The following is a 20,973-nucleotide window of genomic DNA, read 5'->3' on the forward strand; positions in this document are numbered from 1 at the left end:
CCCGGCGAGCTTTCATTGAATGACGACAGGGCAGGGCAGGGCAGGGCAGGGCAGGGCAGCAGCTTCCATCCATTGAGAGTCGTACTTGGAAGTCGCCGCGGCCAGCTTGCCGTCCCGCTACGTACTGCACCGTAACTTACCTGCTACCTTTAGCTACCTTGGCCCTGGCGGCCCTGAAGGCTCGGTCGGCTCCATCAATCAAGTGGATGCCGCGAGCTCCCGTCATCTGCATGGAGACTCTCCCGCTCACGAGTCACGGCCACGGTTCCATGGATACCCCGAGTCCTGCAGCCGGCCGTGCGCATACCTAGCCAAACAGCTTCGCCCGATCCCTGGTTGCTGAAGTCGGCACGCCCGCTGCTGCAAGCCTGTCAGCTCTCACCTCGCGGTATTGTAACCCTCCACGCTGTGCGAAGTTGTTTGAGACGGACATTGTCAGCTTGTCGCTCCTGCGGCCGTCAACCATCCATCGTCATCGCGTTGCGTCTACCACGACGCTCATCACCGCGAGCGAGCGTCGTTGCGTTATCTAGCGCGCCTGCTACAGACTACAGTCGTCCCTAAGACGCAAGTCCACGGTAGGCCCGTCCCCTTCTTCGCCTTGCTGGCAGACGGCGTCAGCATCTCGTTTTCACTCCAATCCCCTCCGTTCAGTGTCTCCGTTGCGCTCCGTCCAACCGCCAACATCACGAGGCGCCGCCTTGCTGCTGTCTCATTCTAAATGGCGCGCCCGTGTCACCAAGTCATGCCCAGATGAGGTTGTCCATTTTCTGGGCTGGTCATTGCCCCTAAATTGACACCAATGCACACCCTCAGGCTGCCGCGACGAGTGTTCGGCGCTCTGGCACGGCAAAGACACATCACCGTGCGCCTTTCTCCCCGAAACCTAGGTTGTATCCTCTTGACCCAACAATCACCCCACCGATACTATTCAACCTCAAGTTTCTCCCCGCTGTTCATCGGGCATGTCTGCTACCGGCTCAGTCGGGCCGTGTCCTCTCTCGGATGTTGGAGAGACCGCTGCAACAGCCTCATGTCCAGCAATGTCCAAGATGGCGTGCCACCTAACGGCATCTGGAATCATTTCATGGCATGCCGGACCCATTTCTTTGAAGGGCGAGCACTGCCTTCGTCGTGGTCCATTCAGACAAGCACATGCTGCTTATATTTTTGTCGCAACGCTTCGACATCCTAGACTAAACTCGACACTCGAACCGTATGCGGTGGGAGTTCTCAGAGTGTTTCTCTATTCACATCAAGTGATGTCATTGCGGCACATCGGCTTATCACGAAATCATGAAATCTTGACTTGCTAACTGTCGGCCAGCGAGACCGAGGCCCCCCTCCATCGAGTGCGTCAACCGCATGTCGCCGGCGCGAATCCAATGCTCGTCTTAAAGTACAACAGCTCGCCTTCCCTCCGAATCTGCCCCAGTATGTTCCGAGGAAGAGGCCCGGGTCAGTCGCAAGCGACTTTTTAAGGGTCACGGCTGCTATCCTACGGGCGAGGGAGGTCCAGCCACCACAGCGCAGTGCTGCAGCCGCGATCATACTCGACCCATCACACTTGCGCGTTGCAATAGCCGGGCGATTACGAAACAGCTTCTGGGGCTTGGCGCGTTGAGAGGTCCTCCACTATCGCGCTCGATTCTATACCGAAACGCTGTGGATCATCAGGCAAAAGTATCCCGTCGAAATCCGATCGCCCGAGGTTCGTTGGAGGCAGGAGCGACTGCTTGTTGCCGTATCGAAGAGCCATGTCTTCTACAGAGCAGTCTTACAACAGCAACGGAGCATCTCCGTCAATCTCTTCCGTTGTCCCCGGACCCATCACTCACGCCCAAAATTACCCGATCGAGTCAGAATCAAGGCATCTTAGTGCTGCGCCTCATGACTATAGAGATCACGACGGTCACACGTCCATGGACCGTGCCATGACACAGGATCATGAGCCTGGGGATACCAACGATGTCTCGTCGAACTCTGACGAACCTGCTAAGAAGAGACGTCGAAGTCGCAAGGGCCTTGGAAAAAGGTTCGCGTGCAGTGCTGAAGGATGCGGGAAAAGTTACTCTAGAGCGGAACATTTGTATGCTAAACGTGCAACCCTGGCTCCCGGGCGTCATGACAGAGCTCACTAATCAGTCATTGCAGGTACCGTCACCAACTTAACCACAACTCAAAGCAGATATTCCGCTGCGAGTATCCCAACTGCCCCCGCACTTTCGTCCGAGGGGATCTCCTCAAACGGCACATGGATCGACATGCAGCAAAAGGGCCACAACTTGGGCGACGCGAATCGATAGGTGGGAACATCCCACAGCCGACTCCAGACTCGATGCTGAGTGATGTCAATTGCTCTGACCATGCCTACGAATTCATGAACCAGACATCTGGGCATCACTATCAGTCCCCCCTTGGCACTTCAGACGGCCCTTACACTCCCATTAGCAACACACCCCCCACTGTACAACTGACCAAGGCAACTTCTGCCAAAGCCACAAACGGGTATCGCCCTGACTCAACATACGAGACCCGCGAATCTCTCAATAGTCTACATGACCCATCACCGGCATCTCGTCCTTTACAGGCTTCGTCGGAAAACGCTGGCGCCTTGTCGCAGCAACCTGCCAATCAGCCAGTCTACCGGCAGCCGGCTGTGGCATCCCACCTAGCTGATGGGTTTGTTCCACAGCAGAATGTTGTCCCCATGCACCTGCCGCCGGCTCAGTATCCGAGCCCCCACAGGCGATGTGCCCCGAGCGCGACCCAGTCATACGCTGTACCTGACTCCACCGACTTCGTCGACCAGGCGCAGCGTCAGTCTTCGGAGATGGTCGTATTGGATCAGATGGCCATGCCTGGTGCAGGGCCAGTGTTTGGAGCGGATGGAGAGCTCAACAAGTCGCCTTATGTCGGCATGCCAGAAGACTTCATGGCCTACTTGTTCAACTCACTCCCCAGTGCCAGTTCACCCAGTGGCCCAGTGCTGGCTGCCGTAGGCTCCAAGTAAGCAGCTCCCGTTGAAGCCTCTGCGGCGTTGCACGACTAACTAACGGCGGTACTACAAGTAGCTATGGGGACCTTCGGAACAATCAATATTCTACGCCTTTTATGGGAAGTGATGGATTGACAATGGGGTATTTCCCCTCGGACCCGCAGCAGGTCATGGCGGTAAACAATTTGCTCGATCAAGATACGCCCGAGGCGAGCATCTCCGAGCACAAGAGCGAAGAAATTTTCGACCTCATTCGGGACAGATTTCACGAAAACGATCTGCCGCCCGTAGAGCGTCAAAGGGAAAGCATCATTTCCGGGGATCGTACCGACGGCACCCATATGCTGAGCAGGAGAATGATGCAGGCATACATCCGGTCCTACTGGTACCATTTCAGCGACCAGATGCCTATTCTGCACAAGCCAACATTTAGTGCTGACACGACGCCAAATCTATTGCTCCTTGCTATGATGACAATCGGGGCTGCTTGCCTAGACAGGACGCACGGGCAACAGGTGATGAAAGCTGGCGCGATGATATCAAACTTCTTGGCCCGGCATCTCCGATGGGAAATCTTCATGGACTGGAACTTTCGTCCACCGGCTAAGCTTTGGGTCTTTCAAGCCCTCATACTCTTGGAAATATACGAGAAAATGTACTCAACAAGAGAGCTCCATGAAAGAGCCCACATTCACCACGCCACGACGATCACCCTCATGCGCCGCGGCCGCTCGCTCATTGGTAAATCGTCTCTGGACTCTCCGCCGAATGCTCGTGAGGGACAAAATGGATCGCACGCTGGAGGGACATCAGCGCAAACGCCGGACGAATGGTGGAACCATTGGATCACGAGTGAGGCTACGAGGCGGGCGGCCTTCGCGGCTTTCGTCGTGGATACAACTCACGCGACCATGTTTGGCCACTCAGGGGTGATGGCTGCACATGAAATGCGACTGGCGTTGCCCTGTGACGAGTCGCTTTGGCGAGCAACGAGCAGCGCTGAGGTAGCCAGGGTCGAGTCCAACCTCATTTCTCAGGGCATAAAGCCTGTGTCGTTTCTTGAAGGCCTCAAACGCACTCTGAGCCACCAAGAGGTGCGGACGACATCATTTGGACGGACGGTTCTCATGGCAGGACTGCTCAGCGTGACGTACCACATGCACCAAAGGGACCTCCAGGTCAACATCCTAGGCGGCGGAGTGACGCATGCCCTTGGTGGTCGCGACAAGTGGAGAGCAACGTTGACGAGAGCATATGACTCGTGGAAAGCAGATTTCGACGATGCCCTGGAACAAAGCGAACCATCAAGTGACCCTTATCGGCATGACGCGGCGAAGCACGAATTCAACATTGTCTTTGCTAGTCGGACGGTACTACATCACCTTGCTCACATGGCCATGCATGCAGACATTGTGGACTGCCAGATATTTGCCCGTGCAAAGCGCCTGCTTGGGAGGACAATCGGGCCACAGGAGTTCAACGGGGCTTGGCGCAGGATCCAGGAGCTGTGGGCGCACACGGCACGAGCCCGAGACGCAACTTTCTACGCGCTGAAATTCTTGAGCTCAGTGATGCTGGCCGGCGCTGACGGCGAGCCCACTGTCCCCGGTCACAATATGCAAAAATACTACGAGGCGCGGCACGACGTGCTGATGAACCGTCCGTGGGTGTTGTATTTCGCGGCGCTCGTCGTCTGGTGCTACGGCTTCGCACTCGAGGGCCCTTGCGCGGATGCCGTCGTTGGCACGTCCGGAGAAGAGATTCAGCGGCAAATGCAGGCGTACCTGGTCCAATTCGGAGGCATTTCGGACCCCAGTGAGCTGCATTTGATGAGAGGCGTGAACAACAATACCGCGCTTCTGATGGTGCTAAAGGAGTCGTTTGAGAACACTCGATGGGACCTCCTGCACGAAGCTGCAAACCTTTTACGCAACTGCATCATGCTCAATGCCGGGGGAGCTGTGTAATTCATTGGAGGGGGTCGTGCCTGGTTGTGTTTCGCGTGCGTTTTCCCAGCAGCGACAGGGTTGGGTGGAGTGGGTTAGGACATCCATGAGCATTGGACGTAGTACCTGTTATCCTGTACTTCGTATACCTAACTTTGGCTCACCTTGGTACATATGTTGCACGGCCTCCTAAGTACTAGGTAGTCAGTTGCCGACGATCTATTGACGCAGATGCACTTCGTGCAAGTGAAATACCTAGTGTACAGTACACTTCGATTGATGTAACTGAAAAGCGGATGGATCCGGCTATCAAAAAGGTGTCGGACCGGAGCTCAAGAAGTCGCATGTCCAAGGCGACGGCGCCAAGCGGGCGACTACAGCTTCAGTACTTCGAATAGGTATTGTTGAACCGCCATGGGAGCCGCTGATTTGATATACATGCCTGGCAGGTGTTCCATGTACTTTGCTACTAAACACACCGATTAGGATGTGCGACGTGAAGTCATGCGCAGGGTACAAGTTACTGACTGTCTACAGCTGTCAAAGTGGCCCACTGTTAGCCGGCGGTACTTGCTTCCAATAAGGTAGTACTCCAGCTCGTCGCAGGCCGCACGCAGTGGCACGACCCCGCCACGGATGGGTGAGCTGCCCGGGCGACCTCCGGGTTTTAGTGGCGGATCCACCGGGGGCAGATTCACGCTGGATCTGGACTCGCACGCGCTGCGGGCGGCCTTTCGCGGGGTGAGCTTGAGGTGCTGACGCTGAGGCGCTGGGCCCAGCAAAGATGGAAGCAGCCCACTCCCGCCAGTCTGTCCCTGTCCTTATACCTTAACTCCGAGCAACGATACCATCTATTGCCATCACCCTCGGATTGTTACTTATCCCTTGTCGCACCTCAACGTTCCCAGTGTAACCGCCGCCGCCGCCGCCGCCGCCGTCATCGTCGTCGTCGTCTCTCTACTACCTCTCTCGGGCAGTCCGTGGCGAGTCGGGTGTTTGACTGTTCTCATCATCTTGTTGATTTCATACGACTGGTATCGCGAGTATCTCTCGGCCAACATGTCGCATCTCGCGTCCTTGCCACCCGAGATCCTCCATCATATCCTGAAGTGGCTCAGCCCCGAGGAGCTGCTGCTACTCCGTCGCGTGTCGCGCCTGTTTTACGCGTACATCAAGGGGAACTGGAGCCTCCACCGTGACGTGTATACGCGGAACTTTGTAGATTACTCTCTCGCCTCGGCGCGTTCATGTTCACGACAGCTGACTTGGCCCAGGACACGCCACCACAGGCAGATCTCGAATGGGAGAACGAGTTGCAGGACCTGGTGAAGCTTGCGGCCGTATGTCGGCGCGGCGACTTCCAGGACAAGGTATGATCGAACAGTTCACGCTCCAACCCAACCCTGTGGCGAAATGCTAAGCCATCAAGCAGGCTCATCACCTTGTATTCGTTTCATCAGCGGTGAACCGACTCTTGAAGCATGCTTCTTCTCAAGGACACACTGCGGAGAACTCGTACACCCACTGCGCCTCTCGAAACGCCGACTTCGTAGCCGGGCTTTTTGAGGATCGGACAAATCGAGAGGCTTTCTTGCAGCGGTCGTCCCTCTTTGCGCGAGTACGGAGCGCTCACAGAGACGCCGGATCAGAGCCATGTGGCGAGACATCTCACGCTGAGGAGCGGCAGCTGAGCGCCAAGCTCCACTGCTTGTACGGCAAACCTATTCTCAACGTCGGCAGGCTCAGGTCGACGCGCACATACCCTTTTGCCGTATCCAAGGTGTATGACTTGAGAGAATACACACCATTGACAAAATGGGGTCCATTCATGGAGGACATGGATACGCGCGTCGACTGGGAAAAGGTTGAGGCCATCATGGTCGCCCTTGGGTACAACATATCCGCGCGGCGAGTGACCAAGTTCTTTAGCGACACATGGGACAGCCCGTTCTCTGGCTCCTGGCCCAAGAGTTTCATGCCGTCACCAAAGGCGGAACTTCGGTCGCTCGATGCTGAAGACCCATACGGCGTGACTGGTACCTGGTTTCGGGTAAGCAAGTCAGCGCTCAGCGTTCGGTGTATCTGTCATGCTGACACGTCTAGATCGTTTGCTTCCTCGACTACAATGACTTCTTTAACTTCAATTTTCCCGTCCGCGAAAACGCCTGGGATGGCGCCCCCAGGCCGCCTCTGAGCGTAGGGGAAGAGACTCGGCTCATCGTTATGAGAACGCACATAACTAGCATTGAGCCACCTGGACCTAATGACAGTCAGGATTTGCCTGTGGTGAACTTTGTCGGCGTCTCTCGCTCTCTGGACGGCTCCTGGGATGACAATGCCAACTCCGATCTCCGAGGTGAGCGCTGCATTAGCCGCAATTGTGAGGGTTTGAGGCTGAGCTGATGTTGAAGCATTCGCATCGAAAGGCAAGGTGCGGCTCACAAAAGAAGGCGAAGTCCGTTGGACGACCATTTCCATATTCCACGGTGAAGAGCGCTGGAGGAGCGAGGGGGTGCAAGTCGGGGGCGTCCGATCGGCGCGAGGCGTGATCGGCAACTGGTTCGACAAAGACTATGATCCGCACGGACCGGCTGGGCCGACGGCTTTTTGGAAGTCTAGCGACTCCGAGGGCTCAGTGAACACGGAGCAAGGCCTATTCCCCAACGACTTTGTTCTGGCATATAGCACCGGCATGTTTTCCGACGACTCAGATCCAGAGGCGGAAATGGACTACGAGGACGATGAGGACGACGAGGATATGGACGAGCTATCAGATGCAGAGCCGATATCGAACGAGCTGACAGGGTTGCTCATGGACGCGCAGCTAGACGTGGCGGACATTGTGCAGCAAGCGGAGCAGCCGTGAAGGAGATGATTGCATGCCATTGATCTCGCATGGTTCTGGTCGCGTCTAATTGTTATTGCTGTACGAGTGATGGGTAATAAGTGTATAGGCACGAAAAGACAGCCAAGCCAGCCCAACGTCTATATCTCCGCCCACATCTCTCTAAGGCATGTACACATATTCTTATCATGAAAAGGGGCCCAGCTTACAAGTTGACATCGGGATCGATGTTAACTTTGAGGTGCTCGCAGATGCTCAGCAGCTGACCGTCCTTTTTGCGCCTCATCTCGCCGCGCAGCGTGGCGAGCTTCTTGCCGACCTGCACAATGTGCGTCTCGATGAGGATCTCGTCGCCGGCACGGGCGGGCCGCATGTAGGTGACGTTGAGGCTGCGGCTGACGCCGAGGTACTGCCAGAAGCCTGGGCGGTTGACGAGGCAGAGGGGCATGGTGGTGCAGAAATCAAAGAGGGTGGCGGCGGCGCCGCCGTGAAGGCTCTGGAGGCGGTTGCAGTGATCGGGCTGGACGGTGTAGGTGAAGGTAACGGAGGGGTGCGGCTGGGCGGCCGAGGTAGCCTGGACGTCGAGGTACGGGACGAGGGCGGTCATCCAGTCCTGCAGCGGTTCAGTCAGTTGGCCCGTTCAAGGGGCTTAGGATGGAGGAGAAGTAGGAGGGATACGATCATGATCACGAGAGAAGGAGAGACATAAGAGAGGAAGACGGCGAACGTACCCCCGCCTTGAGGCGGCCGTCGTCATGACGGTCGAGGTTGAGCCAGGCGCGAATCTTGCCCTCTGGAGAGTCGAGGGCGGTGTCCGAGACGCCACTGTTGGGCTTGTCACCGTTTGACATGGTTGTGATGTCCTTTGGTCGGTGAGGTGACGTAGATGCAGAATGAGAATGAGCGGAGAGAATGCCCGAAGATCAATCTATGTGATGACCAAGAATTGCACTCATGAAAATGACTTGACAAGGCTCTCTCTCGTAAGACGTCGATGACGGTATGTATTCGTAGGTGCTGGTGCTGAAACCGGCAAGCAACGCTTCTGAGATGGGATGCATGCATATGTGAGTTCGGGCAAGATTCAGGAAACCGATTGAAGAATGCAGGCACGTTGAGTGCACCCGCGGCCCCGTAGCGTGGGGAGCTCCATCTGGCCCAGGCGTGCCGGCTCGACACTCAAGCTTTGATCCGTTGCAGGGCGTCTGGGCGTCGCGGGGGTTCGCGGCGCGACGCCAATTGGAACATGGGCGGGGAGGATTAGGTGACATGGAGTGGCCCGGGGGGGTTCCATTGCCGAGGCACTGGCTGCATGTGGGGGAGCCAATCGACGAGACAGGCGCGTTCGTCGACCGCGGCTGCGCTCATCGCCCGACTCCGTCACCGGACCCACCCTCCTCCGCCATCTGCATCCGCAGCCCGAAGCCCTCCTCCCTCCAATCCTCCAGCATCGTCGCTGCCACCCGAACCACCTCCTCCGATGCTTCGCCCGCCACACGCGACACGGCCGCAACGCGCTTCCTAGCACCCGTGAACCATGGAGTTCGTCACCGCCCTTCGGGGCACCTTTGACGACAGCAAGCCGTCGCTCTTCGAGGTGCTGTCCGAGCAGCAGCTCAACAACCTCCTCGGCCCGACCCTGCGCTACCTCCTCACCGTCGCGACCCAGCGGCATCCGCGCTACCTCCTGCGCATCCTCAACTCCTTCGAGGAGCTTTACGCTCTCTCCATGCTCGTCGTCGAGCGCCACTACCTGCGCACCCGCGGCGGCTCCTTCACAGAGAACTTCTACGGGCTCAAGCGCGAGAAGGCCCTCAAGGGCGAGATCCCCCGAGCCAGCATCGCCGCCCCGCATCTCGTACGCGACACCCTCAAGCTCTCCACTGCCGATGTGTGGAAGAACCTGGCCGTCATGGTCGGCATCCCCTACCTCAAGTGCAAGCTCGACGAGAGCTACGAGGTGAATGCGCCCCGAGCACTGCTGGGGGCCGCCTACACGCGCATGCCCGACAATCCGACGCTCCGCGACCGCTTCCTTCACTACTACCGCTGGTTTCTCCGCAACATATACCCGAGCGTCAACGCTGCGTACTACTTCGCCATCCTGGCCTTCAACCTGGCCTACCTCTTTGACCGCACCAAATACCACAACCCGCTTATGTGGCTCATCGGCACGAGGTTACGGAGGATGACTGCCGCCGACTACCAGGCCATTGAGGCGCTTACCGAGAAGCCCAAGTCAGCGGCCAGGCCCGGCGTCAGGTCCTTCTTCTCGCCTAGCGTGCTGGGTTCCAAGGCCCTGTCGAGCTTGTCACTGCTCCTCCCAATGAGCATCTTTGCCCTCAAGTTTTTGGAGTGGTGGCATCAGTCCGACTTTGCCAAGCAGCTGTCGCGCAAGGCTACAGAACACATCGACTTGCCGCCCCCCGTTATATCTGGACTAGAACGCAAGTCCGCGCTCAAGAAGACAACAAAGATAGAGGGCAGAGATGCCGAGGACACTGGTGCTGGCGATGGCGAGATCTCGACCGAGGAGGCACCGATTGCGACGCCGTCGATGCTTCCCATCTACGTGGTGCGTCCGCCTCAGGACACATCAATCTGTCCAATCTGCCAGGACGAAATCGTTACGCCGACGGCCTGCCAGACAGGCGTTGTGTATTGCTACACGTGCATTCACCGCTGGCTTGAAGGAAACCACGACAGGCAGGAAAAATTCATGGAGGAGCGTGCAGGGAAATGGGAAAACGGACAAGGGCGATGCGCCGTAACGGGGAAACGTGTTCTAGGTGGGACAGACGGGCTGAGACGCATCATGGTTTGAGCGACGCCCAGGAATCTAGAAGCCATAAGGAAGTGGACATCGTCATCGGGCGACAGGATGAAAGGGTCCAATTGCATATTCTGGCGTTGAAAGCGAATACCCCCCATTAGAAGGCGTTGGTGGGCCTTGGTTCGGCCCCGTCGAGGAATGCAGAGGAGTCCGACGAATGAAAAAAAAGCGTTGGTGGTTGGCTCGAATGGAATGAAGAGTCTCACCCAGTCTTGTCTTGGATGGTTTGGCTGAGTCGAGAGAGGGAGAAGTTTTCGCGTGGCGAGGGGCGGGCATTGCCCCAGCATTCCCCAACATGTTCGTGAGCTAGTGGGCCTTCTGGAATGCAATGCTAAAAAGACAAAGCCAGAGAGATGTCTTGGATGACAATGCCACAATGGGCCCCTTGTATTCTCCGACGGAGCTGGCTTGAGACAAGAGAGACAGCCTGGAGCTGGAATTCTGGGCGTCGGGACAAGGCCAGGGTTCGTCGCATTTCCACGCGTTAATGGGAATCCAACCTCCAGGACTCATTCCACCATGTCCTGCCCCTCGAATTTGAAGCTGTCCAGGAGCGCCTATATAGAGGCTTTGGCTGTCACGATGGCTTCAAGGCTCTGTGCTACACGACATCATTCACAGCGTCATTTGCCTCGCCCAAAACAAAATCTACCTACTCCAGTCACTTTTGGGGCCCTTCTTTGCCAGTCTCTTATCGACGCTGCTTGTCCGATTGGACAAGATGGCTTACGCCCTGTCTAACTCCTTCGTGGGCGAGTCGCTGCTCTCCAGCTTCAACTGGTTCGACGGCAAGGACCCGTCCAATGGCTTCGTCTCGTACCAAAGCAGGGCCAATGCCGAGGCGCTCGGTCTGTTTTCCGTCGACGAGACGACGGGCGTGGTGAGGCTCGGGGTCGATTCCTCTCGCACATATGGCCAGGACCAGGGACGGCCGAGTATCCGCCTCGAGAGCAAGCAGTCCTTTGATGACGGGCTCTTCATCGCCGACTTTCTGCACATGCCGCCGTCACAATGCGGCCTCTGGCCAGCCTGTAAGTACACACCCAAGGCTCGCAAGCGAACTTGTGCTCGACATCGCCGTCTCTGACATGCACATCCAGTTTGGACGTACGGCACCGACTGGCCCGCGGGCGGCGAGGTGGACATCATCGAGGGCGTCAACACGGCGCATCAGAACATCATCTCGGCGCACACGGCCGACGGATGCAAGCAGAGCTCATCGCTGCAGCGCATGTACTCGGGCTCGCAGCGCAACGAGGACTGCGCCGTGGGCAGCCAGAACATTGGCTGCGGCTTCACGCCCTCGGGCAACAGCTCGTCGTCGTACGGCGACGGGTTCAACGCGGCGGGCGGCGGCGTGTACGCCATGGAGTGGGACAACCAGCACATCAAGGTTTGGCACTTCACCCGCAACGAGATCCCCGACGATATTGGCCGGAAGCGCCCGAGTCCGAGCAGCTGGAGGCTGCCAGACGCCGTCTTTGGCGGCTCGAGCTGCGAGGTGGACAAGTTCTTCAAGCAGATGAGCGTCGTCATCAACATTGTAAGCTTTTTTATTCTCCCCTTGTTCTTTTGCAGCCGCAGTCTCGGACGAGAGGATAGGGAATGGGAAAACTAACCGCTTGGTAACAACAGAACTTCTGCGGCGACTACGGCAACGCAGCCTGGGGCAAGTCGGACCAGTGCAACAACTTTGCACAGACGTGCACCGAATATGTCGCCAACAACCCCAAGGCCTTTGCCAACGCCTACTGGGACGTGCGCTACATCGACACGTACCAGAAGTCGGGCCGGGACCGGCCCGAGCCGACGACAACCATCACGCCCGTCATCGCCTCGCCGACGACGGCGCCGGGCGGCTTCCCCGCGCCCGGACTGCCTTCGTCCATCGTCGCCGGCGGCGTCACCATCCCCGCGGTGCCGCCGGGCCACGTCAACCGCGCCAAGGTCGGCAACTTTGCGTACCTGGGCTGCTTCGGCTCGAGCGCGGGCTTCCCGACGTTTGTCAAGGCCGACGAGAGTCCCGCCATGACGCTCGCGCGGTGCACCAGCGCGTGCGCGGGCAAGACGCTCGCCGGCGTGTACCAGAGCGCGTGCTACTGCGCCGAGGCGCTCGATGCCGAGACGCGCGCCGTGAGCCCCAGCGAGAAGCGTGGCGGCGTGTGCGACCATGTGTGCCCCGGCGACCAAGCCGAGTTTTGCGGCGGCAACGTCCGCGGGAACAACAAGAAGAACGACACCGGCGCGGCCCCCGTTCGGCGCGGGAGGCCGCTCCCCCGCGCCGTCCCGGACAGCCGCAACCTCCTGCTGACCGTCTACGGTGTCGTCGAAAGCAACGCCCTGCCCCCGATGGCGCCGCCCATGGCGCCCGCCTCCCCAACCATCACGTACACCGCCGTCGTCACCGCCACCGAGATGCGCACCGTCTACCCCCTACGGGCCATGCACACAAAGGTCGTCCACGCCGCCGGCTGCGGATGCGACGATGACGACGACGACGACGAGGTGCCCCCCACGCCGACCCGGACGGTCACCCCCTTGGCCAACACCTTGGTCGTCCGCCCATCGGCCAGCTGCAACGGCAGCAGCACGACGACGCGCACGAGCGGCGACCACCCGCCCGTCGTCACGGCCGGCGCATCCGCCCTGCGTGATCGCGCGACGGCCCTCGTGGCTGCGGCGGCGGCAACGACGACTATGATGATGCTGGCGCTGGCGCTGCTTTTGTAAACAACACATATACGCACAGCAAGTACGCACGCACGCTGCTAATGAGCAATGATGAGTAATGCGATAATGCATTTTGTCTTCCCCCGTCCCTTTATTGGCGCAAAGGGATCAGGAGTTTTCAGGGGCGCATCCGGGAATTGCATCTTCATGATTGGGCGACTATTGCAGGCGATTTTGTCTGGGAGGCTGCTTTTCTTCCCTCCCTCGTGGGTCGGTTTCGTCGCACTGAATACCCCCCTTCCCCCATACTTGCCCCCCCCCCCTTCATAGCATGACACGCCCTAGAGTACCTGAGAGCATCAGCAAGATAGACATCTACTTAGAATTACCAATCGAAAGAAGTACAAAAAGGGCATCGCTGCGTCTCCCTCCGCGTTGGCTTCAAACATTGCCAACCATTCGTCCAATGCGTATTGATAAAACACCACCATCACCGTCGCTAATACTCTACAAGACGAGGGCGCCTACTGCCTTCCTACTGCTACTGCTAGTCCCGTGAGTCAGGGAAGGGCTGACGAGGAAGAAAGGGTCAAATATCGACTACAATGGCCCTGCTCCGCGCGTGGCCCGAGTTCTTGTACATTTGCGCTGCATTGACCATGAGGCTGCCCTGGTTGCTCCGCGGTCCGCCCATGAGCCACTTCCATAGGACGCTGTGGATGCCGTGGAAGACGACCTTTGCAGCGTCGACCCACGTCCCGCTGGGGATGAGGTCACCGAGCAGGCCACGACGGGGACGGGCAAGAAGGTGCTCGTAGGCGAGCTGCAAGTCGTCGAAATAGGCCGCCTCCTTGCCGTAGGCGCAGTGCGTGTGTCCGAAGACGTGCAGGCGCGGCCGGACGCGCCAGACTTCGCGGAGAAGATCCGGACAGCCAAGGTCGAGATCACGATGGTGTTTCTGGGGGAAGAAAAAGGTCTGTCAGAATCTAGTGGCGCCATCATGGACATTGGGACCGCCAGGCAAAGAGGACAACTCACCGGAGGTCCGTGGGTGACGAGTATGTCGGTCTGGAGCGGCACCTTGCTAAGCCAGGGCTTACAATCTGGCGTGTACTGAAACCTAGAGCGCGGGTGTCAGCGCCTTGCAAAGACTAAGCGAACTCGCTGCTGCTGCCTGGTGGTTGGTGTCTCACGCAAAGTTCTTGGGACCACACTCAAGAATGTCGGGCGCGCCAAAAATGGCAATGCTCCGGCCCTTGATTTCCTGCACCGTCAGCTCGCCCTGGAGGTACACCAGGCCGTCGAGGTCGAGAGTGGCCCCGGCGCGCACATCATCGTCGGAACGGGCCTCGGGGTCAAAGAAGCTATCGTGGTTGCCTGCGATGACGACCTTGACGCGATGAGGTTGGGCCTTGAGCCAGTCGAGCTGTTTCTGTATGGAGAAGGCGGAGCCGTCGTTGGTCAGGTCGCCGGCGTGGATGAGGATGTCGCCAGCGGGGATCTTGACCACCTGATCGTGGGTGTCGGAGATGCAGACGACGCGGATGGGCGCACGGCCGCGGGGCGGGTAGAAGGGCGTGCCGCGCAGGAAGAGCGCGAGGTGGTAGAAGCGCGACACGAGATACGTTAGGGGCGATGAGAGCAGGTGGTCGAGCAGCGTCGGGCTGTCGAAGCGGTCGCTGCGGCGGAGGCCGAGCCAGGTGAGGACGCTCATGGTGAGCGCGCGGGTGGGCGAGCAGACGGCGAGTCGCCAGCAACGGATGGAAGGGGTGAGCGACGATGGCGACGAGGGTGATGAGCGGCGGAACCGCTGAGTGACCGGGTCGTGATCTGCGGGGGAGACTGGATGAGAGGGGTTCACCGGCTCGTGGCGTGTTCGAGAGGGAAGATTGTCTGCACGGCAAAAGGGGGCAGAGGAAGTACGTTGGTGTGCAGACCTGTCAGTCGGCCGCGCAGCAAGCAGGAGCTGCTGCTAGTTGCGGATGGAGCTTGGTGCAGCTGTCACTGCTGCTGCCATGGACGGCTGTGATGTAATCGCGGCAGGGATAGGTAACCACCACCTGTCAGTCGCAGAGGCCGGCTGGGGCACCTGCGACCTCAGTACCTGCTCACCCGCGGCCGCTGGGTGATTTTGTGAGCACTCTCCAAGGTACTACCTAGGTACATTGGTACGCGCGCGCGCACACACCGAGAGCTCCTACAGCACAATACAAAGTGGCTGTCCAAGCCTCGAGCATTCAATAGCCCAGCCAGACAGACAGAACCGGACCTGCTACAATTACTGCATGGGCATAACTGCCCGTTGGATCTCGTCTGTCCGTCGGATCCAACGTTCTCGTGTGAACGGCTGCGTGCCTCAATTGGGTGGATCTGGGTCCTGGCTTGCCTGGCCTGGCATCTCAACTCCCACCCCAATTCAGTCGTTGGCGTCGCGGCGCTGGCAAATCGGGATCCACCACCTCACCGTCCAACCCCGCTGATCCGGCCAGTTAACCCCCCCCTAACGGCCCATGCCCAGCTGAAGCCAGCCAGCCAGCTACGTCGTAAGTTAGTAGCTCCAGAGCTGGAGCTTGCCGAAGCTTGATTTCCCGGCAGCGACACGACCCTTGGGCTGAACCGTGATGACGTCTTGCTTGCTGGCACGCATTCTCTCAACTACGTATCTCCCCTTCATTTCCTACCTACCCATTGGCACTCTCTACCCTCGTCATCGTCACCACCACAACTCTCTCATCCTTTCGCAAACCTCTTCTCCTAGCTACTCAATCCCCCGCATTCGACCTCCGCAGCCCGCAATCGCTCCTCCCACCACCGCTGGCCGCCTCACCATGTCGAGCCTGCGGGGCTTGTACGGCAGCAAGGGCGACACCGCCGGCCAGGATAATCTGGGGTATGCGATTGTTGACCACGCAAGACGTTGTTCAAACCTGTGCGCGTCACTGACATCCAACGTCCTGCACCCAGCGTCGACTATGTAATATGCTACAAGGTTCCTCCCAAAGGTACGAAAGACCACGCACGCGCCCGCGCGCCCGCACTTGGACAGTCGCCACGTCTGCTCTCACCCACTAGCCGCGCAACGGCCCCGTTAGGATGGTAGCTCACCAACTTGTCTCCCGCTCTAGAACGAGCCGAGGCCGAGGCCGGCTTCGTGCAGGTCGTCGAGGCCCTCACCCGCGTCGGCCTCGCCGTCGAGGTCCGCGGCGGCGGCGACGCCGACTCCCTCCTCCTCTTCGTCAAGGCCGCCTCCCCGGACCTGCTCGCCCGCCACGTCTACCGCTCCCGCCTGCAGGACTGGCTCGGCGGCGCCCGCACCTCGGGCCCCGAGTCCGACGTCTCCCGCTCCCTCCGCCAAGACCCCGTCACCGAGGCCGAGCGCCTGCGCATCGTCTACCAGATCATCACTCGGCCCCAGAACGAGGGTGGCGCCGGCATCAGCGACTCGGCCTCGTCGGGCCCCTCCAAGCATGTCGCCGCCGTTTTCCCCCTCCATGATCAGGCCTTCAACAAGGCCTGGATACAAAGGTGGAGCAAAAAGTACACAATCGACCAATCCGACATTGACGAGATTCGTGACAAGTTTGGTGAGGACGTCGCTTTCTACTTTGCCTTTTTAAGGAGCTATTTCCGCTGGCTCGTATTTCCGTCTGCCTTTGGCTTCGCCTGCTGGCTGATCCTGGGCCAATTCTCCTTCGTCTACACCCTCGGCATTGGTCTGTGGTCCGTCGTCTTTCTCGAGTATTGGAAGAAGAAAGAAGTCGACCTCGCTGTCCAGTGGGGCGTTCGTGGCGTGTCCGCGATCCAGCAGCACCGCCCCGAGTTCAAATGGGATTTTGAGACGGAAGACGCCATCACGGGTGAACCGAAAAAGGTCTACTCGCATACCAAGCGCCTGCAGACGCAGCTGCTCCAGGTTCCGTTTGCTCTATCCTGTGTTGTCGTGCTGGGTGGGCTTGTCGTCATCTGCAACTCGCTCGAGATCTTCATCAATGAAGTCTACGATGGGCCCTTCAAGCAATATTTAGCCTTTTTGCCCACGGTCCTCCTGGTTGTGTTCACGCCAACCTTCTCCGCTGTCCTCATGGGGGCAGCCAATGTCTTGACTGACAAGGAAAATTACGAGACCACGGACTGTAAGGCCTTCTCTGGGTGTCAAAAAAGGGCATCAAGCTGACCCTTCTCAGCCTATCATGCGGCCCTGGTTCAGAAGCAGTTTGTGCTGAACTTCATGACCTCGTACATGGCCTTGTTCTTTACCGCCTTTGTATACATCCCGTTTGGCGATATCCTGCTGCCGCTCCTCGAGTTCTGGCGGACAACAGCGCAAGTGGTCACTTTCAGCGACAAAGCCCCGCCGACTCAGAAGTTCCAAGTCAACCCGCAACGAATAAGCAGCCAGATGTTCTACTTCACTGTCACAGCGCAGATTGTCAATTTTGCCACCGAAGTAGTCGTTCCATACGTCACGCACAAGGCTACCACCAAGGCCAAGGAGCTGCAGGGCAAGAAAGCCCCCGCCCATGATCCGTCTGAAGAGGTAGACTTTCTGAAGCGAGTGCGCGACGAGTGTGAGCTAGAGGCGTACGACGTGACGGGGGACTACAGGGAGATGGTAATGCAGTATGGTGAGCGGCACAGTCGACGGGGCGTCTGTCCACGTGGGATGCTAACCTGGCACAGGCTACCTGTCGCTCTTTTCGGTTGCCTGGCCGTTGGCTGCGTGCTGTTTCCTCGTCAACAACTGGGTTGAATTGCGGTCAGATGCGCTGAAGATAGCCATCAGCTGCAAGCGGCCGATTCCATGGCGATCCGACTCCATTGGCCCCTGGCTCACTGCCATCGGGTTTCTGTCCTGGCTTGGCAGCATCACGAGCTCCGCTATTGTGTATTTGTGCAGCGGATCACGGAACGGAGCCAGGGGAACGACGTCGCAATTCACAGCTTGGGGCGTGCTCCTCAGCATCTTGTTGGCGGAGCATTTCTACCTCGCCGTACAGCAAGCCGTCCGATACGTCATGGGCAAGGTCGAAAGTCCTGGCCTTCAGCGCGAGCGCAAGGAGAGATACCTGATGAAAAAGAAGCTCCTCCAGGAGAACCTGGGCGAGGATGCAGAGGAGAAGGCGTCTCCTCCGGGGATCGAGACGACGGAAAAGATCACGAGAGCGACCCTCGAGGAAGAAGCTCGCCAGGCATCCGTGCGCGGGCAAGGGACAGCAGAAGAGATGTCCGTCACTCTAGGCTCCCTCGGCAGGACCATGTGCTGACATTGTTGTGTGCAGGTTCTGGCAACGCCAAAGAGGCATGCAGGAAACAATATTGGTCGGCCGCAAGCTGATTTCACTGGTGAGCTGCCTTCGGATGGCGTCGGACCCTTGCAGGGGCGCGCATGGTGTTGGAGTTTCTTGCTGACGTGAAATGTCAAGGGGGCGTCTGAAACCGGCAACAAGCTGGACGATCCGGCACCGAGCCCTAGGGCTTGAAGCGACTTCACAGGGGACCAGGAACAACATGATCGGGCCGGAGAAAGAGGTGGGGTTGCATGCGGAGATGCTAATGTGCTGCGCTGCGGAAGCCGGGTTCTTTGGGAATGAGCGAAGAAGTCATCGAGCGTGGATAAATAGGAACAATGCACGTAATTTGCTGCGGAGCCGGCAAAGGTTTGCCTGGCGTGCCTTTTCGTGCGAGGCGATGGGGGCGGTTCAGAAGCATCCAGGGTCGGGGATCAATATCCTGACAGGGATCCACGAGTCGTGGAACACGATGTGTTTGTACCTGGTCGATGTAATCCTGCAGCCTGTCGGGACCACTCATACCTTGTAACGCCGACTGGATCCAAGCTGCGACGGTCGTGGGCGCGACGCTCTATCCTCACACTCACAGTACCTGACGAAGGCCACATGGCATGCCTGCTCGCAAAGTCAATTTGGTCGGTGACCAGCAAGGCAACCGTTTCCAGACCGGGGTGTCGTTTCCGAGATCCTCGGACTTGAGTGAGGGAACGCACCTAGTACCTACTAAGTTACTTACTTCGTAGCTTAGTGACAATAGATGTTTGAGAACAATTGCGGCCAAGACCACGTGGGCTCCCCGCTGAAGAGTGAGGCTTCGAAGCCTACTTGGCCTACGCTCAGGCTGCGCTTCGGCAAAACGTGATGATGTTCTGGAATGTCAGTCTCTCATCGTGGCGCTAGGCCAAAGCACCGCGATTGGAGTTTGGCCGGGGGGCGCAAGCCATGGCAGCTGGCGGCAAGCGGCCGTCGTTGCGTGGCCTTGTGTATATGGATGCGGCGCGAGAGTTTGGATGGACAGGCTGCAGACTCATAACCAACATGAATGGGGATGTGATGGACGGGGGGGACCCGATGCAGAGACCGAGGGAGGGGGCCACGCATCATGTGGTGCGCGCGTTGTCCTGCGCCTTGTGTCGCCTTGTGTGCCGCAGCGTGTGGCGCCCCAAACTTTGTAGGATCCATGGATGAGATGCCGTACTGCGTACTGGACGAGCCGTCGATAAGTGGGAGGTTTGGTTGGTTTTGTCGTGCAGGCAGGCAAGGCAGCTGCCTACTACGAAGTACATGCCTACCTACACCTAGTAAGGTACTTCGTAGGCAGTACCTACCTACATACAATAGCTGCTGGCTAGTCATAGCTCATCACGTTAGTAGCACCTGCCAACCCAAGGTACTTCTTACCTGGCTATTCGGCATCCTGGTCATATATATGCAAGAAGCAGCAACATACAACGTACATAACTACTAGGTAGTAGCTTACGTTAGTAGCTTCCCAGATGCTTGCCTTGGTGGCGGTGGCACATCTGCCCTCGTGCCCCATCGCGTCTTGTCTGTGCACGGCGTGGAGGTGGAGGCGGGCACTTGCGCACAGACAAAACAGAGCACGTCCGCCCGGCTCCTTCCTCCTCCGCCACTGTCTCTGGCCGGCGCGACCTCATCCCTCATTCAGATCGGCAGGCGCGCGCGTGAGTCTGCTCTACTGGCTGTTGCCGTGGCGCGGGGTCGTGCTTCCTGGCAGCGCAGAGGCTCCGGGCCCGAGGCCAACCCGCTCGGCAATCACCAAAAGTTTGTTGGGTTTTACAATGCCATGGCGCCTCAAAGCCAACTCCTCTCAACACACGTCGTGTTGTCAAACTCGACGATGCGGAGCGTCGAGTGATCCACTTGCGTCAATATCAAGTGCAGCGACTATCGATTGGACCGAGGAGAGCTCGACCGGGGCTCTCGGTGACCCTATCCGGCGCAAGCAGGTCAGGACTCAGGAGCCAGGAGACATGGCCGACGGCTTCTTCAACAGCCCGTCGCGGCAATAGCCCATATTAACATCACTGTGGGCGCTACTCCGTACTAACTACTACGACTATTGCGTATGTACTTGCCACGCCGGAAACAACGCCAAGCCGACGCTCCTGGATCTTGACCTGAACAAGGGTTAGTAACTTGGTGGGTGTGCCGACCGGGGGTTCATTCATCTGACGCAAGGCTATTACAGAAGCCCTGGAGTAAGATACCTTGTACTCAAACCCACCTGGCCAGTTCAATGGTGACCAAACTCGCTCGTTCTCGTACCTGGCTCACTCACCTGCGAGGGTGTGTGCCGTTGTTGCGCGTCGCGGCCTGCATAACGGCTGAATGCGCGATGTAGCGCTGCACCACTGCCGCACGAAACC

The 20,973-nt window shown here is 58.4% G+C and overlaps 7 protein-coding genes across 8 annotated transcripts; 5 read left to right on the forward strand and 2 right to left on the reverse strand.

Moving 5' to 3' along the window:
* The first annotated feature begins 168 nt into the window (after positions 1 to 168).
* On the forward strand, positions 169 to 5,175 carry JDV02_007553 (uncharacterized protein). Its single transcript, XM_047989058.1, has 4 exons — positions 169 to 578; positions 1,328 to 2,089; positions 2,155 to 3,009; positions 3,072 to 5,175. The coding sequence occupies exons 2-4, from the start codon at positions 1,758 to 1,760 to the stop codon at positions 4,963 to 4,965; spliced, it is 3,081 nt and encodes a 1,026-aa protein (XP_047845057.1). The 5' UTR covers positions 169 to 578; positions 1,328 to 1,757; the 3' UTR covers positions 4,966 to 5,175.
* Positions 5,176 to 5,751: 576 nt separating this feature from the next.
* JDV02_007554 (uncharacterized protein) lies at positions 5,752 to 8,693 on the forward strand. Of its 2 annotated transcripts, XM_047989060.1 has the most exons (6): positions 5,752 to 6,162; positions 6,219 to 6,314; positions 6,377 to 6,994; positions 7,048 to 7,300; positions 7,356 to 7,956; positions 8,041 to 8,693. In XM_047989060.1, exons 1-5 carry the CDS (start codon positions 6,004 to 6,006, stop codon positions 7,808 to 7,810), a joined length of 1,581 nt encoding a protein of 526 aa, XP_047845059.1. In that variant the 5' UTR covers positions 5,752 to 6,003; the 3' UTR covers positions 7,811 to 7,956; positions 8,041 to 8,693. The 2 variants fall into 2 exon arrangements, with proteins under 2 accessions (XP_047845059.1, XP_047845058.1); XM_047989059.1 differs by having other exon boundaries at positions 5,752 to 6,314.
* Positions 7,826 to 8,980, reverse strand: JDV02_007555 (uncharacterized protein). The gene is made up of 2 exons (XM_047989061.1): positions 8,521 to 8,980; positions 7,826 to 8,402 (listed from the first exon to the last, which is right to left on the reverse strand). The coding sequence occupies exons 1-2, from the start codon at positions 8,638 to 8,640 to the stop codon at positions 7,995 to 7,997; spliced, it is 528 nt and encodes a 175-aa protein (XP_047845060.1). The 5' UTR covers positions 8,641 to 8,980; the 3' UTR covers positions 7,826 to 7,994.
* Positions 8,981 to 9,326: 346 nt separating this feature from the next.
* PEX12 (ubiquitin-protein ligase peroxin 12) lies at positions 9,327 to 10,613 on the forward strand (the record flags this gene model as incomplete). Its single annotated transcript, XM_047989062.1, has 1 exon — positions 9,327 to 10,613. One exon carries the CDS (start codon positions 9,327 to 9,329, stop codon positions 10,611 to 10,613), a length of 1,287 nt encoding a protein of 428 aa, XP_047845061.1.
* Positions 10,614 to 11,343: 730 nt separating this feature from the next.
* On the forward strand, positions 11,344 to 13,352 carry JDV02_007557 (uncharacterized protein; the record flags this gene model as incomplete). Its single annotated transcript, XM_047989063.1, has 3 exons — positions 11,344 to 11,653; positions 11,723 to 12,165; positions 12,258 to 13,352. The coding sequence occupies 3 exons, from the start codon at positions 11,344 to 11,346 to the stop codon at positions 13,350 to 13,352; spliced, it is 1,848 nt and encodes a 615-aa protein (XP_047845062.1).
* Positions 13,353 to 13,629: 277 nt separating this feature from the next.
* Positions 13,630 to 15,399, reverse strand: JDV02_007558 (uncharacterized protein). The gene is made up of 3 exons (XM_047989064.1): positions 14,486 to 15,399; positions 14,331 to 14,412; positions 13,630 to 14,250 (listed from the first exon to the last, which is right to left on the reverse strand). The coding sequence occupies exons 1-3, from the start codon at positions 15,004 to 15,006 to the stop codon at positions 13,882 to 13,884; spliced, it is 972 nt and encodes a 323-aa protein (XP_047845063.1). The 5' UTR covers positions 15,007 to 15,399; the 3' UTR covers positions 13,630 to 13,881.
* Positions 15,400 to 15,955: 556 nt separating this feature from the next.
* JDV02_007559 (uncharacterized protein) lies at positions 15,956 to 19,352 on the forward strand. Its single transcript, XM_047989065.1, has 7 exons — positions 15,956 to 16,182; positions 16,257 to 16,294; positions 16,418 to 17,425; positions 17,477 to 17,917; positions 17,973 to 18,516; positions 18,572 to 18,635; positions 18,716 to 19,352. The coding sequence occupies exons 1-7, from the start codon at positions 16,121 to 16,123 to the stop codon at positions 18,770 to 18,772; spliced, it is 2,214 nt and encodes a 737-aa protein (XP_047845064.1). The 5' UTR covers positions 15,956 to 16,120; the 3' UTR covers positions 18,773 to 19,352.
* The last annotated feature ends 1,621 nt before the right edge of the window (positions 19,353 to 20,973 follow it).

This window comes from Purpureocillium takamizusanense, chromosome 7 (genome assembly GCF_022605165.1).
Source record: "Purpureocillium takamizusanense chromosome 7, complete sequence".
NCBI lineage: Eukaryota > Fungi > Ascomycota > Sordariomycetes > Hypocreales > Ophiocordycipitaceae > Purpureocillium > Purpureocillium takamizusanense.

Excerpts from the sequence above, each read along its gene's own strand:
- JDV02_007559 (XM_047989065.1), top strand. The coding sequence starts at position 16,121 with ATGTCGAGCCTGCGGGGCTTGTACGGCAGCAAGGGCGACACCGCCGGC. Across the intron at positions 16,183-16,256 it reads GCCGGCCAGGATAATCTGGG|CGTCGACTATGTAATATGCT; the intron begins GTATGCGATTGT and ends TCCTGCACCCAG. Across the intron at positions 16,295-16,417 it reads CTACAAGGTTCCTCCCAAAG|AACGAGCCGAGGCCGAGGCC; the intron begins GTACGAAAGACC and ends CTCCCGCTCTAG.
- JDV02_007558 (XM_047989064.1), bottom strand. The coding sequence starts at position 15,006 with ATGAGCGTCCTCACCTGGCTCGGCCTCCGCCGCAGCGACCGCTTCGAC. Across the intron at positions 14,413-14,485 it reads TGTGGTCCCAAGAACTTTGC|GTTTCAGTACACGCCAGATT; the intron begins GTGAGACACCAA and ends CCCGCGCTCTAG. Across the intron at positions 14,251-14,330 it reads TCGTCACCCACGGACCTCCG|AAACACCATCGTGATCTCGA; the intron begins GTGAGTTGTCCT and ends TTCTTCCCCCAG.
- JDV02_007554 (XM_047989060.1), top strand. The coding sequence starts at position 6,004 with ATGTCGCATCTCGCGTCCTTGCCACCCGAGATCCTCCATCATATCCTG. Across the intron at positions 6,995-7,047 it reads TGACTGGTACCTGGTTTCGG|ATCGTTTGCTTCCTCGACTA; the intron begins GTAAGCAAGTCA and ends TGACACGTCTAG. Across the intron at positions 7,301-7,355 it reads TGCCAACTCCGATCTCCGAG|CATTCGCATCGAAAGGCAAG; the intron begins GTGAGCGCTGCA and ends CTGATGTTGAAG.
- JDV02_007555 (XM_047989061.1), bottom strand. The coding sequence starts at position 8,640 with ATGTCAAACGGTGACAAGCCCAACAGTGGCGTCTCGGACACCGCCCTC. Across the intron at positions 8,403-8,520 it reads ACGGCCGCCTCAAGGCGGGG|GACTGGATGACCGCCCTCGT; the intron begins GTACGTTCGCCG and ends GAACCGCTGCAG.
- JDV02_007553 (XM_047989058.1), top strand. The coding sequence starts at position 1,758 with ATGTCTTCTACAGAGCAGTCTTACAACAGCAACGGAGCATCTCCGTCA. Across the intron at positions 2,090-2,154 it reads TACTCTAGAGCGGAACATTT|GTACCGTCACCAACTTAACC; the intron begins GTATGCTAAACG and ends CAGTCATTGCAG. Across the intron at positions 3,010-3,071 it reads CTGGCTGCCGTAGGCTCCAA|TAGCTATGGGGACCTTCGGA; the intron begins GTAAGCAGCTCC and ends CGGTACTACAAG.